Here is a 16,046-nt window from a genome sequence, read left to right on the forward strand (position 1 = left end):
TTAGCACTTAAAAACATTAAAATGTACAGTGTACAACAAAAGATTATAAGACAAATGAAGTAGCATGAAATGATGGCCTATCCAAAGGAAAATAATAAAAATCCAGAAACCATCAATAAAGAATAGCAGACTTTGCATATACCAGAACAAGACTTTTAAAAAGTGATCCTCAATATGTCCAAGGAAATAAAGGAATACACATAGAAGAAACTAAAAAATATCAGGAAAACAATGATGAACAATAGGAGAATCTCAATAAAGAGAAATTCTAAAAAGGAACCAATGAATTCTGGAATTGATACCAAAGTGAAAAAATTCCTGGAGGGATTCAAAAGAAGACTGGGCCTGGTAGAAGAAAGAATCAGTGAACTTGATGATAAGAAAATTGAAATGATTCAGACTGAGAAGCAGAAAGAAAAAAGAATTTAAAACAACAAAGAGAATCAAAGAGACCTGTAAAACACCATCAAGAATACCAAAATGGCATTATGGGAGTCCCAGAGGAGAAGAAAGAAAGGTACAGAAGCATTATTTAAAGAAAAATGGCTGAAAACTTTACAAATTTAACAAAAGATATAAATATACACATTCAAGAATATACGCTTTCAAACTGGATGAACTCAAAGAGAACCACATCCAGACAAATAGTAGTCAAATTCTCAAATGCCAAGGACAATAAGAGAATTCTAAAAGTTGCAAAAGAAAAGCAATGCGTTACATAAAAGGGAGTCCCAATAAGATTAAGTTCTGATTCCTCATCACAAACCATAAAAGCAAGAAGGCAGTGGGAGGAAATATTTTAAATGCTGTAAGGAAACTATTGAAAACCAAGAATGTCATATCCAGTGAGAATGTCATTAAAAAATGAGGGTGTCATTAGACCTAAACATAAGAACCAAAACTATAAAACCTCTAAGGGAAACATTGTTAGGACCTGTGTTAAGCAGTGATTTCTTAGACTTTACACCAAAAGCATGCACTACAGAAGAAAAAAAATAAATGGGACTTCATAAAAATGAAAAGCTTTTGTACATCAAAAGACTTCATCATGGAACTAAAAACACACATATCTGATAAGGGTTTAATATCAAACTATAGTAAGAAATCCTATAACTCAACAACAAAAAGACAAACAACCCAAATAAAAAATGGGCAAAAGTCTTGAATAGACATTTCTTCCAAAGATAACAAATGGCAAAAAAGCACATGAAAAGATGCTCCATATCATCAGCATCAGGGAAATGCAAATTGAAATCACGAGATACCATTTCATACCAACTAAAATGGCTATTATTTTAAAAAGGAAAATAATAAAGGTTAGAGAGAATGCAGAGAAATAAAAACATGCATTCTTTGTCAGTGGGAATGTAGAATGGTGCTGCTGTTCTGCAAACAGTTTGACAGTTCCTCAGATAATGAAGTATAGAATTACCATATGACCCAGCAATCCCATTTCTGGGTATAAACCATAAAGAACTGAAAGCAGGGACTTGAACAGATATTTCACAACAATGTTCATAGTGGCTTTATTCACAATTGCCAAATGATGGAAGTCACTCATGTGTCCATCAACTGATAAATGGATAAACAAAATGTGATATATATATATATATTCATTCAATGGAATATTATTGAGCCATAAAAAAGAATGAAGTTTTGATACAGGGTACTAAATGGATGATCTTTGAAGATATCATGTTGAGTATAATCAGCCAGCCAAAGGACAAATATTGTATGATCTCACATATATGATATAATTAGAAAATGCAAATTCATAGAATCAGCAGCCAGAATACAGGTTACCAGAGGGTGTTAATGTTTAATTGGTACAGAGTTTGTTTGGTGTGATGAAATAGTTTGGTCATGGATGGTGGTGACAGTAGCACAACATTTTGAATGTAATTAATAACACTGAATTGTTTATTTGAATGTGGTTCAAAGGGGAAACTTTAGGTTGTATATATGTTACCAGATTAACATCTTTTTATTTTTATTTTTATGCATTTTTAAAATAAATTGCATAAAATAATAGTATGTCACATTCATTTCAAACACACACACAAACACATACAGAACTAACATTTTTTGGCATTTATTATGTGCCAGGCACTGTTCTAAGAAATGTAAGGGTTTTAATCCTTCCTTTGACTAACCTCCACAGTGCAGCAGGACAGGGAGAGGTGAGGCCAGGGCTGGAGGATAGGGGAAGAAGGGTTGCTTGAGCCCTGTGCTGGTTTGAATCTGTGGTGGATGCCAGGAAAGCCATATCCTTTAATCCTCATTCAATATTGCTGGGCAGGAACATTTTGACTGTTCCTATGGAGATGTGACCCACCCAATTGTGGGTGGCAACTTTTGATTAAATGATTTCCATGGAGGTATGTCTCCACCCATTGAAAGTGGAGTTGCTTACCGGAATCCTTTAAAAGAGGAAACATTTTGGAGAAAGTTCCTTTTGCAGAGCCATGAGAAAGCCAGTAGACACCACCATGTTCACCATGTGCCATTCCAGCTGAGCGAGAAATGTTGAATGTCATCGGTCTTCTTGAACCAAGGTATCTTTCCCCGGATGCCTTAGATTGGACAATTCTATAACTTGTTTTAATTGGGACATTTTCTCAGCATTAGAACTGTAAACTAGCAACTTATTAAATCCCCCTTTTAAAAAGCCATTCCATTCCTGGTATATTGCATTCCGGCAACTAGCAAACTAGAACAAGCCCCCTTTTTCTTCCTTAGCTCCTATTGCAATTGTTTAGCAGCATTTGAGTTAAAATGATTAATCTGAATGATTGTGCCATCAGAGAATAACCAAGGTGGATACTCTTCCCACCTCTGCAACAAAATATCAGAAACAGCATACATTCATTCATTCATTTAACAAATATTTATTAAGCACATGCCATGTGCCAGGAACTTTATTTGTGCTAATAGGAATACTGTTTATATAAAGAAATAGATCACTCTTTCTGATGTTTCTCATAATCCTCAATCTGCTAAGTAATAGAAAATTATCATAATTAACTTCACCCAACTGCACAAACTCAAAAACAAGGCATGATAAATGAGGAACAGACTGTGCTAAGATTTCACCAGTTTTGCTATGTTTTTACCATTATGGAAAAATAACATTAAAAGACTTACAACTATGCTTTGGGTCCCTGACTTTTCTCTGCACCCTATTTCCTACATCGCTTGATCTAAGTAAATCTTAACACTTTCTGATCCCATCACAGTAATCTGATTTCTGTTCTTTCTAAGGCAAAATGAAGGCATGTGCACTCTATTTTTTAAAGCCTGATTTTTAATTTTTAATTTTTTCCAAACACACTCTCTCTCATCCCTTCTCCTCCCATTCCCTGGTAACCTCTAACCTACTTTCTATCTCCGCAAATTTGTTTTTTCCACTCATCTCTTATAAGCAACATCACTCAACATTTGTGCTTTTGTGCCTGTTTATTTCACTGAACAAACTATTTTCAAGGTTCTTCCATGTTGCAGCAAGTTCGTTCTTTCTTATGACCAAATAACATTCCATCATGTGTGGGGGCCACATTTTGTCAATCCATCCATCTGTTGGACACTTGGGTTGTTTCCACTTTTTGGCTATTGGTATTAATGACACTATAAAGATTGATATACAAATATCTGTTCGAGACCCTGTCTTCACTTTCTTCAGGCATATACCTAGAAGTGGAATTTCCAAGTCATATGGCAATCTCTATTTAACTTTCTGAGGATCGTGCAGTCTAGCTTACACATCTTCAAAGCCTTTGTTCACCATGAGCCTGGTTCTCACTAACCCATATCCAGATGACTCCCAGGATTTTCTCATTGGTCTCTCAACATTAAGCCATCCCCTACTACAATTTTACATACCATTTGCAGATAAATTATGTTTGTACTCCTTCGTCACAGTAATGACTACAATATAATTCTGTATTTATTTGTAATTAGATTATTAAAGTCTGCCTCTTCCACTAAACTGTATTACATGAGGGACAAAATCTTCTTGCTCACTATGAATCTGGCACACCCTAGCCCAGTTCCTGGCTGTATGAGGTACTTGGGAAACATCTATTGAATAGATGAATTGCTTTTTAAATATAGATATATTTTTTTGCCAGTTTAAATATTGCTTTAAAATGATGCTTTACTCAAGCTCAAGAGCCTTCCCACTGCCTCTTAGACAAAACCCAAAAGCTCAGCTTGGTGATGATGGTCCTCCACTAATCATACCTTCCTTCCCTTCACCATGAAGGAGTACCCGCTTCTCAAGGTAGTTGCTTCTTTCCTGTCTTCAGAATGAGCTGAGGTTATCTCTCCTCCTCTAAAATTGCCCATTTTCTATCCCAAATCACGGTCTGTTTTTCCAAATCCTTAAGAAGGTAGTAGGTGATGATAACTGTATTATTTCCAAAAATGGGATTTCAGGAAAACCCTAGAGAAATCCTTTTAGAATTCCTTACCTTTCGGTGGCCATAACCTATTAGTGGCTCCCGAATATAGTAGCATAAAAATAGTAATTACAGCAATTTCAGGAATTAAAACAAAATTTGAGAATTTAAATCTATTTAAACTTAAGAATAAAATGAACCAGGTAGTCTCTCTCTCTTTTTTTTTATTTTGTATGCTGTATGGTGGGGGTCACATTTCATTCTTTTTCTATGTGAGTGTCCCCTTATTGCAGAACCATTTGTTGAATTTTTTTTTGTTTGGTTTGGTTTTTCATTTGTTTGTTTGCCTGTTTGTTTAGGAAGTGCATGGATCGCGAATCAAACCCAGATCTCCTGCATGGCAGGCAAGAACTCTTCCACTGAACTACCCTTGTACCCTCAGGTAGTCTCTTAATAAGGTAAATAAATTTAAATTATTAAATTTTGTTTGTTCTTATAAAACACAAAAATACACTATGAATTAAAATATGATCACTTCCTGTAGCAATTAATTCACCCATGAGTACATTTTTGCTGCCTGCTTTAATCTAAACACTACTAGTGAACTCCTGTTGGTTTCCTACAGTACATTATAACTTTTAAAGCATTCTGTGATCAAATACATTGGGGAAACTCTGGTGTGGCATATTACAAGACAAGGAAGGAGAATGTGTTTTTAGTCTGTTGGTTCATTGTTGGTTTTTGTTGTTGTTTAATTATGGTAACATAAGAGTAGTGGTAGGGAATGGGGAGTTAATTCGTGAATTGCACAGACTTTCTATTTGGGTTGATGGAAAAGTTTTGATAATGGATGGTGTGATGATAGCACAACACTGAGAACGTCATTAACAGCAATGAATTATATATGTGAATGTGGTTAAAAGGGAAAATTTTGGTTGTATTTGTGGTAAAAGAAAATTTTTTTTAAAAATCTGTGAAATGGCACTACACAGTTGAAACCATGGTCTATTGTTAATAGCACAATTATAAAAGTGTGTTTTCATCAATTGTAACAAATTTAACACCTAATACAAGCATTAAGAACAGGGTGGTATTCTATGGAGGTCATGACTCCCAGAGGTGTAAACCTCCCTGGCAACATGGGACAGAAATCCTAGAATGAGCTGGGATGCAGCATCAAGGGATTGAGAAAATCTTCTCAACCAAAACGGGAAGAGAGAAATGAGACAATATAAAGTGTCAATGGCTGAGAGATTTCAAACAGAGTCGAGAGGTTATCCTGGAGGTTATTCTTACACATTAAGTAGATATCCCTTTCTAGATTAAGGTGTATTAGGCTAGAGGAAAGTGCCTGAAAGTGTAGAGCTGTGTTCCAGTAGCCATGTTTCTTGAAGATAATGTGACTGTGTGATTGTGAAAACTTTATTCTGATGCTCCTTTTATCTACGGTATGGACAGATGAGTAAAACATATGCATTAAAAATAAATAAATAATAGGAGGAACAAATGTTAAAATAAATTGAGTAGACTGAAACGCTAGTGACCAATGAAAGGGATGGGTAAGGGGTATGGTATGTATGAGTTTTTTCTTTTTTATTTCTTTTTATTTCTTTTTTCTTCTTATTTCTTTTTCTGGAGTGATGTAAATGTTCTGAGAAATAATCACAGTGATGAACATACAACTATGTGATGATATTGTGAGCCACTCATTGCACATCAAGAATGGAATGTTCATACATTAAGAATGTTCTGTTGTATGTTGATTGGTTTTATTAATAAAAATTGAAAAAAAGAATAGGGTGGTATATGGGAAGTCTATATTTTCTGCAAGATTTTTCTGTAAACCTAAAACTTCACTAATAAAAGAAACGTAAAAAAAAAAAAAGAACTGTTTAGAAACTCTTGATCTTTATTCAGTAATTTTAATGTTCATATTAATATTATATTTTTTTGGAACAAATGTATTGTCAAATCAAACAACAAGGTAATTTATTTTGTTAAGAACCAACATTTTCTGTATAAGTGAAAAGAAAATTAAATTACATCCTCAAAAGAAAAAAAGAATTACAGTTACCTCAGTAAATGTATTTAACACTTCATAAAGTATGAAAGAGTAAGGAGTGTGAAATTGAAGGATCTAGGTTTTGATTGGTGCCCCAACAATTATCACTAGCTAAGATTTTAGACGTTACTTAACCTAAGTTTCTTCATTCATGAGACGGATATAAAAACATTACCCATCTCACAGAGTTGCTGTGAAAAGTAAGTGAGTTTACATATGTAAATTTTAAAAACATACTATGATGCATTATGAATTTTCTAATGTTGTAAGAACTAGAATGTACGGAGGAAGGAGTAGAGGTATTTAATTATAATAGCAGCTCTCACTTACTGAGCATTTACTATGAGCCAGATAAGGGCTCTTCCTGGGTTCTGTCATTAACTCCTCACACATACTCACTGGTAGATACTGTATTATTAGATGGAACCATGGGAACCTGCCACTTCTACAGGTCAAAAATACCCAATTACCAGCAATCCCATATGGTTGAAACCATTATTTTCCTGGTTTGGAGAAAGTAAGACACAGAGAGACTAAGTGACTTACCTAGAATAAAATAGTCAGTACCTGGTAAATTCAGGTTTGCAAGCGGCCATACAAGCTGATGCCAGTGCCAACATTCTTGATTTATATGCTATGTAAATTACGAGCAAAGAAGCAGGTCCAATAGTTGAGGAGGTGTAACCTCTGAGGCCTATCACATATTATTACATGGTATTGGAAAGGATACAAAAATATCACGATGCCCAGCAAATTCAGCATAAAAATAGAATATTTATATGAGTTAAAATTGCCCATGTTTGTTCTTGCTACTGGGATTATCCTTCCCTTCAATGAAACTTTCATTTACTCAAGATCAGGCTCAATAGCTAACCTCTTACTAGATGGATCTTCTTTTTAAACATCTCTCCCCTAATTCTAACCAATGTACACCTGGAATCCATTCTTTTCAAAAGTATTTTGTAACCCCTTATAATGAGAAACCTATTTTGTCTTTTAATATATCCGATTCCACCTAACAAAACTGACGTCTTCTTAAGGAAAACTCAATAAATGTTCTGATGTTCCCACCAAGTCTACCACATGAAATTTATAGGAGTAAAGAATCATAACCACTTCTTATAATAAAGCTTTTCCTGAGCTCAACGGCTATTTAATCTGAATTTCTCTGGAAACTAACCACTTTATGACATTCTTATACAGTACTTAGCTTTTCGTATGCTTAGGCTACGTCTGGATTTAGAACTGAAGTTTTTCAAGGACAAAGATTAAGTCTTATTCTTTGACTCACTCATTGTTCAGCAAATAATGAAAATAGATATACTTAATTAAAGGACATGAAAAATTAGCAGCTTGAGGTAGTCCTCGAGGAAGGAAATGAACTAAGGAGGTAACCCAGAAAGGGAGGAAGAGAAAGCAGCACCTGTGGTTTAACATCTGCTTTTGAGAGCTGAAGCCCGTGTCTGAAAACCCTGCCTTTGGCGTCTTTAAAGAGGAATGGAAAGAAATCTTCACTTGATCGCCCATTGGCTGAGCGAGAGGAGAGCCCGCGAGCGCGATTTACCGGGTTAGAGTGCGTCCGCCAGCGCTCCGTCCTCTCACCGGCAGGGGGAGCGCTGCTGAGCGCTGGCTCCGTGCCGCCCCGCCCCGCGCGCTGGGCGCTCTCTCCGCCCGCCTGCCCGCCGGGCGCCACGCCCGCCGCAGGCCGAAGGCCAGTCACCCGCGGGTCGGCGTCTCCCAGACCCTCGCTGCCCCGCCCCTGCCCCGCCGCGGGACGGTAACGGTTACGAAGCACTTTCTCCGCCGTGATTTCTGCTTAGTCATTGCCTTCCAGGAAACAGCTCAGTTGGGAGCCAACTCTCCAGCGGCGGCCGCGAGAGCGGTAGCCGGAGTCACCAGCGCCTCCTTCCAGGGTCACCGCTCTGCCGCAGCGCCCCCTGAACCCGAGAGCAGGCCGTGGTCCAGCCGCGCGGAGCGGCAACAGCGCGCTCGGCACTCCGGCCCAGGGCACCGCGTCCTGCGGAGCGGCCGCCTTTCCCATCCGCCCGCGGCCCTGTAGCTGCTTCACTCTTTCCGGCAGTGCTGCCATGGGCACCGACAGCCGCGCGGCCGGGGCGCTCCTGGCGCGGGCCAGCACCCTGCACCTGCAGACGGGGAACCTGCTGAACTGGGGCCGCCTGCGGAAGAAGTGCCCGTCCACGCACAGCGAGGAGGTGAGGGCGGGCGGACGTCGCCTATAGAGCCGCGGGGCTCCTCCGGGCAGGCCGCGGGCCGGACCGAGCGGGTCCAAGAGGAGAGGAAGCGCGCGGAGACCCGGGCGGGTGACCGGGCAGGGGGCGCCCCAGAGCGGCGCGCGCCTGGGATCCGCCCGCGGGAGGAGGCTGGGGCTACTGTGGACCCAACATCCGATCCAAACCTGCTGCTGGGGGTAAAACTTGACAGGTGCAGCTTCACCTCGGGAGATAATGCCTCCATCAGTGCCCACGGCTGATATCTAAACTCTCACTGGGGTCAAAGAGGGCAGTAAATCGCTCCATTCTTCACCCCGCCAATCGCCTCTTTCCCCCCCAACACTGTCTAGTTAAGGAAATAATTTAGAGGTGTGCTTTTGGTGGATTCGTGAAGAAGCATTAATAATAACTTTGAGAATGGTGACAGTATTTTCTCTGTCACTGTGAAGCAAACTGCCAAATGCTCAAATTTTGTTTGGAAATAAGGTATATGTTTTTCTGGTCGAATATTAATCTGCCTAATTGTATTTGCAAGAAGATTAATTTTACTAGATTGGATTGGCAGAGATTAATCTGGAATTAGACACTTATTATATATATATATTTAATGCTGGTCATTCGCGAGTTGATAATCAACCATGGTGCACAAATAATTGCGGGGACATATTGGTGGTAGGGGACAACTTTAGAATTAAAGTAACCTTTAGTTGGTGGAACCCTGTGACTTTGGGAAAGTTACTTATCTAAGTCTGTTTCCATAGTTTTCAAATTGGGTAATAAAACCTTCCTGGTTAAGTTGTGAGGATTAAAAAGAAATACCTTATCACCTGGTTCAGTAAAAAAGATAAAATAAATCGTGATTAAAAGAAAAAAATTCCTAAAATATTTCATATTAGGATGTTATCTGCTGTGTTCCTAGGTGGTTTCTGCTGTTTTGTAGAATATGGTGGTGTTACACTGCAGCACCGCATAGCATCCCTCTGCCTAAGCACTGAACCTGTGCCCCTCCTGGTGTTAGGATTCAGCGCCATCTGGAGATGAGAACTCTTGGGTGTAGCTTTAATAGGATCAGAATACACACCAGTTTCTATATCCAGGTCCCAACTCAGTTTATATATGTTTTGCATTTTTTGTTTTTTTTTCTTTTTTTAATTAGCCCCCTTTTAACAGTTCTCTCCCCAAGACAAGTATTTATTTCTGTATTTCGTATGCAGACCCTTATTCTAGTGCTGATGGTGATGGTTCCATAGGGCATTTTGCATGCATTTTTATAATAGTGGGTGAAATTTTCTCTCATCTCACTACAACACACTCTGAACTTGTGGTTTTCAGTTTTTTAATATTCTGGGTTGTTTTTTTTTAATTGATTTACTAATGCACTGATGAGTCACATCTCAGAGTTTGAGAAACATTGTTCCAAGGACTAATTCTGCTTTAAGTGTTTTATTTGGGGGATTGTATGAGAGAAACTAAAGAAACTAGAAAACATTTAAGGAAAACTGGAAGGAATAGCAGCATTTTGTGCAGAAAATATGAGAGCTTAGTTAGAATAGAAAAGGTATGTTCAGATTCTTTAAAAAGAACTTTATAACAACCAGAGCTCCAAACTGGGATGTGCTACTTGAAACATTTCAACTTCATTGTTGATTAAGGAAACTGAGGGATCCCTCATTATTGATAAAATGTTTGCCTTGGGTAGAGAGTTCAATAAAACTCCCTAAAAGATCTCTTATATATAGCTTAGTTTTTTTTGTTTGTTTCACTGGAATTTTATGAAATCAAATATTTTTAAATAGGCCATTATAGGACTCACAGAATAAAATTTTGTTTTGCCCAATTCTTTGTCATATGGGAATTTGACCAGTTGAATCATGTGGCATTTTTAGAACTCTTATATAGCTCTGATCTAAGGATATGTTAAACTGTAGCAATATTTATCTTCAGTAATATTATCTGTGTATGATAAGAATGAAAAGATAAGAGAACAAAAAAGTATAAGATCAATGGTCAGTTTATAGAGATACCATGTAAAAGATTAAAGATCATTAGGTTTGTGATATAGTCAATGATTTCTCAAATTATAGTCAATGACTTTTACAAATTAATTGCAATGTGATTGTTATATGGTTTGGCCTGGCATTTTACAGAATTCAAGATTACTTTAAAAAATGGTTTCAAGCTGTAACCCATACCATACTTTAAAATTTGCTCTATAATTACTTGTTAAAATGTACTCTGAAATGTATTGCTTTTTTGTATATATGTTATATTTTACAATTTAAAAAAAACTTTAAAAAGAAAGAAAGAAATGATTTCAAAAAGGGAGCGAATACTCATTTCCTTAGCTTCCTGAGTTGAGGAATTTGTCAGGAAAGCCTTAAGTATGCACATGCACTGTCCTTCCTGAGTGAATTTTCTTAGAACTCTCCCTAGATGTGAGGCACAGCACTCCTGATAGAATTGTTAACTTCTCGTTGGTCCTGCTGCCTCAACTTTTACTGCTTTTTAAAAGAATACGGACTTACTATCTGTAATTATCAAGTAATTTTTGCCTACTGACTTAAATTTGATTTTAAATATGCTTTCAAAAATATGTAGACCTTGTCATTTGAATTCAAGCGAGCTTTTCTAAGTAGCACATAAATTGCTGTGAGTTATGACTTAACAAAAATGCCATGTGCTTTTAAATTGATAAATCAGTTTTCCCTTGTAATTACTGGTACTAAAATATAAGCAGTCAAGTGCTTGCATCAATTTTCATTGTAAGCCATCATGGTTCAAATAGTTGAGTTCAGAAGTTGGGTCTTTTGTTGCTGTTAGGAAAGTGCTTTTGTAATGCAGGGGACTGATTTTAGTTACTCATTTAATTTTTTCATTGATTGCCCACACAGTGCAAAGCGATGTATCTGTGGATATTTATAAGGCATTGATTTCATACTGCTTATGTTGGTGCATTAGTGGCCATTAATCAGTTTGAGTCGTGGAGCAGCATATTTTTTTTTCTACTTAGTAGAATAGAAGCCAGCAGAGTGCCTGACATGTAGTGAGTGTGAATATCATTTTGTCAAATTTTTGTTCCATTGTATGTATGTGTGTGTACTTGCAATGTGAATGTATGTCTTATTTTGGGCCACTATCAAGTAAGTTTGAAATACACAGTTATAAGAGATACAAAGATGAATATGCACTTCAGTGAGTTTACAACCTGCCATAATGTTAGTGCAAAAATTTTTGTGTTTAGATAAGAAAACACTGAAGACAAGTTTTAGGTGTACCTAAGGTTAGAAAATGATTATGGACCGAAATTACACAAGTTAACTTGAACAACATCTATACCAGCGGTTCTCAGACTTCAGAGTGCAGAGCAGTCACTTGGGAGGCTTGTTAAAAGGCAGATTCTGACTTCCTTTAGAGAATGATTCAGCAAGTCTAGGGCAGGACTTAGGAGTTTGAATTTTTAATAAGCACCACAGGTGAGTCTGATGTAGGAGTTCCTCAAAGCTATACTTTAGAAAACCATTTGTTTGTCTATGAAGAATAAGCATAGTGATTAATATGAATTCTAGTCAGTCTGCTGTGTTGAATCCAAGTTCCTCCATTTATAAACTCTGTATTAAAGAAAATTATGTAACCCCTCTGGATTTCACTCTTCATGTCAATAAAATAGTATTTACTTCATATAGTTGAGGTTTTATTAGCAACCCCATCAGCTCAAAATTCTATGTGTGTTATTATGTACTTTGTTTTTTTTTTACATTTTTTATTAATTAAAAAAAATTAACTAACACAACATTTAGAAATCATTCCATTCTACATATGCAATCAGTAATTCTTAATATCATCACATAGATGTATGATCATCATTTCTTAGTACATATGCATCGATTTAGAAAAAGAAATAGCAAGACAACAGAAAAAGAAATAAAATGATAATATAGAGAAAAAATAAAAATAAAAAATACAAAAATATATAAGAAAAAAAATTTAAAAAAAACTATAGCTCAGATGCAGCTTCATTCAGTGTTTTAACATAATTACATTACAATTAGGTATATTGTGCTGTCCATTTTTTTTTTTTTTTAGAAATCATACCATTCTACATATGCAATCAGTAATTCTTAACATCATCACATAGATGCATGATCGTTTCTTAGTACATTTGCATCGGTTTAGAAGAACTAGCAATACAACTGAAAAAGATATAGAATGTTAATATAGAGAAAAAAATAAAAGTAATAATAGTAAGAACAAAACAAAACAAAAACCTATAGCTCTGATGCAGCTTCATTCAGTGTTTTAACATGATTACTTTACAATTAGGTATTATTGTTCTGTCCATTTTTGAGTTTTTGTATCTAGTCCTGTTGCACAGTCTGTATCCCATCAGCTCCAATTACCCATTATCTTACCCTGTTTCTAACTCCTGCTGAACTCTGTTACCAATGACATATTCCAAGTTTATTCTCGAGTGTCGATTCACATCATTGGGACCATACAGTATATGTCTTTTAGTTTTTGGCTAGACTCACTCAGCATAATGTTCTCTAGGTCCATCCATGTTATTACATGCTTCATAAGTTTATCCTGCCTTAAAGCTGCATAATATTCCATCGTATGTATATACCACAGTTTGTTTAGCCACTCGTCTGTTGATGGACATTTTGGCTGTTTCCATCTCTTTGTACATAACGCTGCTATAAATATTGGTGTGCAAATGTCCGTTTGAGTTTTTGCCCTTAATTCCTTTGAGTAGATTCCCAGTAATGGTATTCCTGGGTCGTATGGCAATTCTATATTCAGCTTTTTGAGGAACCGCCAAACTGCCTTCCACAGTGGTTGCACCATTTGACATTCCCACCAACAGTGGATAAGTGTGCCTCTTTCACCGCATCCTCTCCAGCACTTGTCATTTTCTGTTTTGTTGATAATGGCCATTCTGGTGGGTGTGAGATGATATCTCATTGTGGTTTTGATTTGCATTTCTCTAATGGCCAGGGACATTGAGCATCTCTTCATGTGCCTTTTGGCCATTTGTATCTCCTCCTCTGAGAGGTGTCTATTCAAGTCTTTTTCCCATTTTGTAATTGGATTGGCTGTCTTTTTGTTGTTGAGTTGAACAATCCCATTATAAATTCTGGATACTAGACCTTTATCTGATATGTCGTTTCCAAATATTGAATCCCATTGTGTAGGCTGTCTTTCTACTTTCTTGATGAAGTTCTTTGATGCACAAAAGTGTTTAATTTTGAGGAGCTCCCATTTATTTATTTCCTTCTTCAGTGCTCTTGCTTTAGGTTTAAGGTCCATAAAACTGCCTCCAATTGTAAGTTTCATAAGATATCTCCCTACATTTTCCTCTAACTGTTTTATGGTCTTAGACCTAATGTTTAGATCTTTGATCCATTTTGAGTTAACTTTTGTATAGGGTGTGAGACATGGGTCTTCTTTCATTCTTTTGCATATGGATATCCAGTTCTCTAGACACCATTTATTGAAGAGACTGTTCTGTCCCAGGTGAGTTGGCTTGACTGCCTTATCAAAGATCAAATGTCCATAGATGAGAGGGTCTATATCTGAGCACTCTATTCGATTCCATTGGTCGATATATCTATCTTTATGCCAATACGATGCTGTTTTGACCACTGTGGCTTCATAATATGCCTTAAAGTCAGGCAGTGCAAGACCTCCAGCTTCGTTTTTTTCCTAAGATGTTTTTAGCAATTCGGGGCACCCTGCCCTTCCAGATAAATTTGTTTATTGGTTTTTCTATTTCTGAAAAATAAGTTTTTGGGATTTTGATTGGTATTGCATTGAATCTGTAAATCAATTTAGGTAGGATTGACATCTTAACTATATTTAGTCTTCCAATCCATGAACACGGTATGCCCTTCCATCTATTTAGGTCTTCTGTGATTTCTTTTAGCAGTTTTTTGTAGTTTTCTTTATATAGGTTTTTTGTCTCTTTAGTTAAATTTATTCCTAGGTATTTTATTCTTTTAGTTGCAATTGTAAATGGGATTCGTTTGTTGATTTCCCCCTCCTCTTGTTCATTGCTAGTGTATAGAAATGCTACAGATTTTTGAATGTTGATCTTGTAACCTGCTACTTTGCTGTACTCATTTATTAGCTCTAGTAGTTTTGTTGTGGATTTTTCTGGGTTTTCGACGTATAGTATCATATCGTCTGCAAACAGTGATAGTTTTACTTCTTCCTTTCCAATTTTGATGCCTTGTATTTCTTTTTCTTGTCTAATTGCTCTGGCTAGAACCTCCAACACAATGTTGAATAATAGTGGTGATAGTGGACATCCTTGTCTTGTTCCTGATCTTAGGGGGAAAGTTTTCAATTTTTCCCCATTGAGGATGATATTAGCTGTGGGTTTTTCATATATTCCCTCTATCATTTTAAGGAAGTTCCCTTGTATTCCTATCCTTTGAAGTGTTTTCAACAGGAAAGGATGTTGAATCTTGTCAAATGCCTTCTCTGCATCAATTGAGATGATCATGTGATTTTTCTGCTTTGATTTGTTGATATGGTGTATTACATTAATTGATTTTCTTATGTTGAACCATCCTTGCATACCTGGGATGAATCCTATTTGGTCATGATGTATAATTCTTTTAATGTGTTGTTGGATACGATTTGCTAGAATTTTATTGAGGATTTTTGCATCTATATTCATTAGAGAGATCGGCCTATAGTTTTCTTTTTTTGTAATATCTTTGCCTGGTTTTGGTATGAGGGTGATGTTGGCTTTATAGAATGAATTAGGTAGTTTTCCCTCTGCTTTGATTTTTTTGAAGAGTTTGAGGAGAGTTGGTACTAATTCTTTCTGGAATGTTTGATAGAATTCACATGTGAAGCCGTCTGGTCCTGGACTTTTCTTTTTAGGAAGCTTTTGAATGACTGATTCAATTTCTTTACTTGTGATTGGTTTGTTGAGGTCATCTGTGTCTTCTTGAGTCAAAGTTGGTTGTTCATGTCTTTCCAGGAACCCGTCCATTTCATCTAAATTGTTGTATTTATTAGCGTAAAGTTGTTCATAGTATCCTGTTATTACCTCCTTTATTTCTGTGAGGTCAGTAGTTATGTCTCCTCTTCCATTTCTGATCTTATTTATTTGCATCCTCTCTCTTCTTCTTTTTGTCAGTCTTGCTAAGGGCCCATCAATCTTATTGATTTTCTCATAGAACCAACTTCTGGCCTTATTGATTTTCTCTATTGTTTTCATGTTTTCAATTTCATTTATTTCTACTCTAATCTTTGTTATTTCTTTCCTTTTGCTTGCTTTGGGATTAGTTTGCTGTTCTTTTTCCAGTTCTTCCAAGTGGACAGTTAATTCCTGCATTTTTGCCT

The 16,046-nt window shown here is 36.7% G+C and overlaps 1 protein-coding gene and 1 long non-coding RNA gene across 2 annotated transcripts in view; one reads left to right on the forward strand and one right to left on the reverse strand.

The window, feature by feature from the left end:
- Positions 1 to 16,046, reverse strand: part of LOC143650015 (uncharacterized) — a 118,587-nt gene that overhangs the window by 23,017 nt on the left and 79,524 nt on the right. The window lies entirely within an intron of this gene.
- Positions 8,146 to 16,046, forward strand: part of GCLM (glutamate-cysteine ligase modifier subunit) — a 31,671-nt gene continuing 23,770 nt past the window's right edge. Inside the window, exon 1 of the mRNA XM_077120224.1 lies at positions 8,146 to 8,672. Coding sequence (XP_076976339.1) covers positions 8,547 to 8,672 — 126 coding nt within the window. The 5' untranslated portion in view covers positions 8,146 to 8,546. The remainder of the gene's footprint in view (positions 8,673 to 16,046) is intronic.

The sequence above is a fragment of the Tamandua tetradactyla genome, chromosome 11 (assembly GCF_023851605.1).
Source record: "Tamandua tetradactyla isolate mTamTet1 chromosome 11, mTamTet1.pri, whole genome shotgun sequence".
Taxonomy (NCBI): Eukaryota; Metazoa; Chordata; class Mammalia; order Pilosa; family Myrmecophagidae; genus Tamandua; species Tamandua tetradactyla.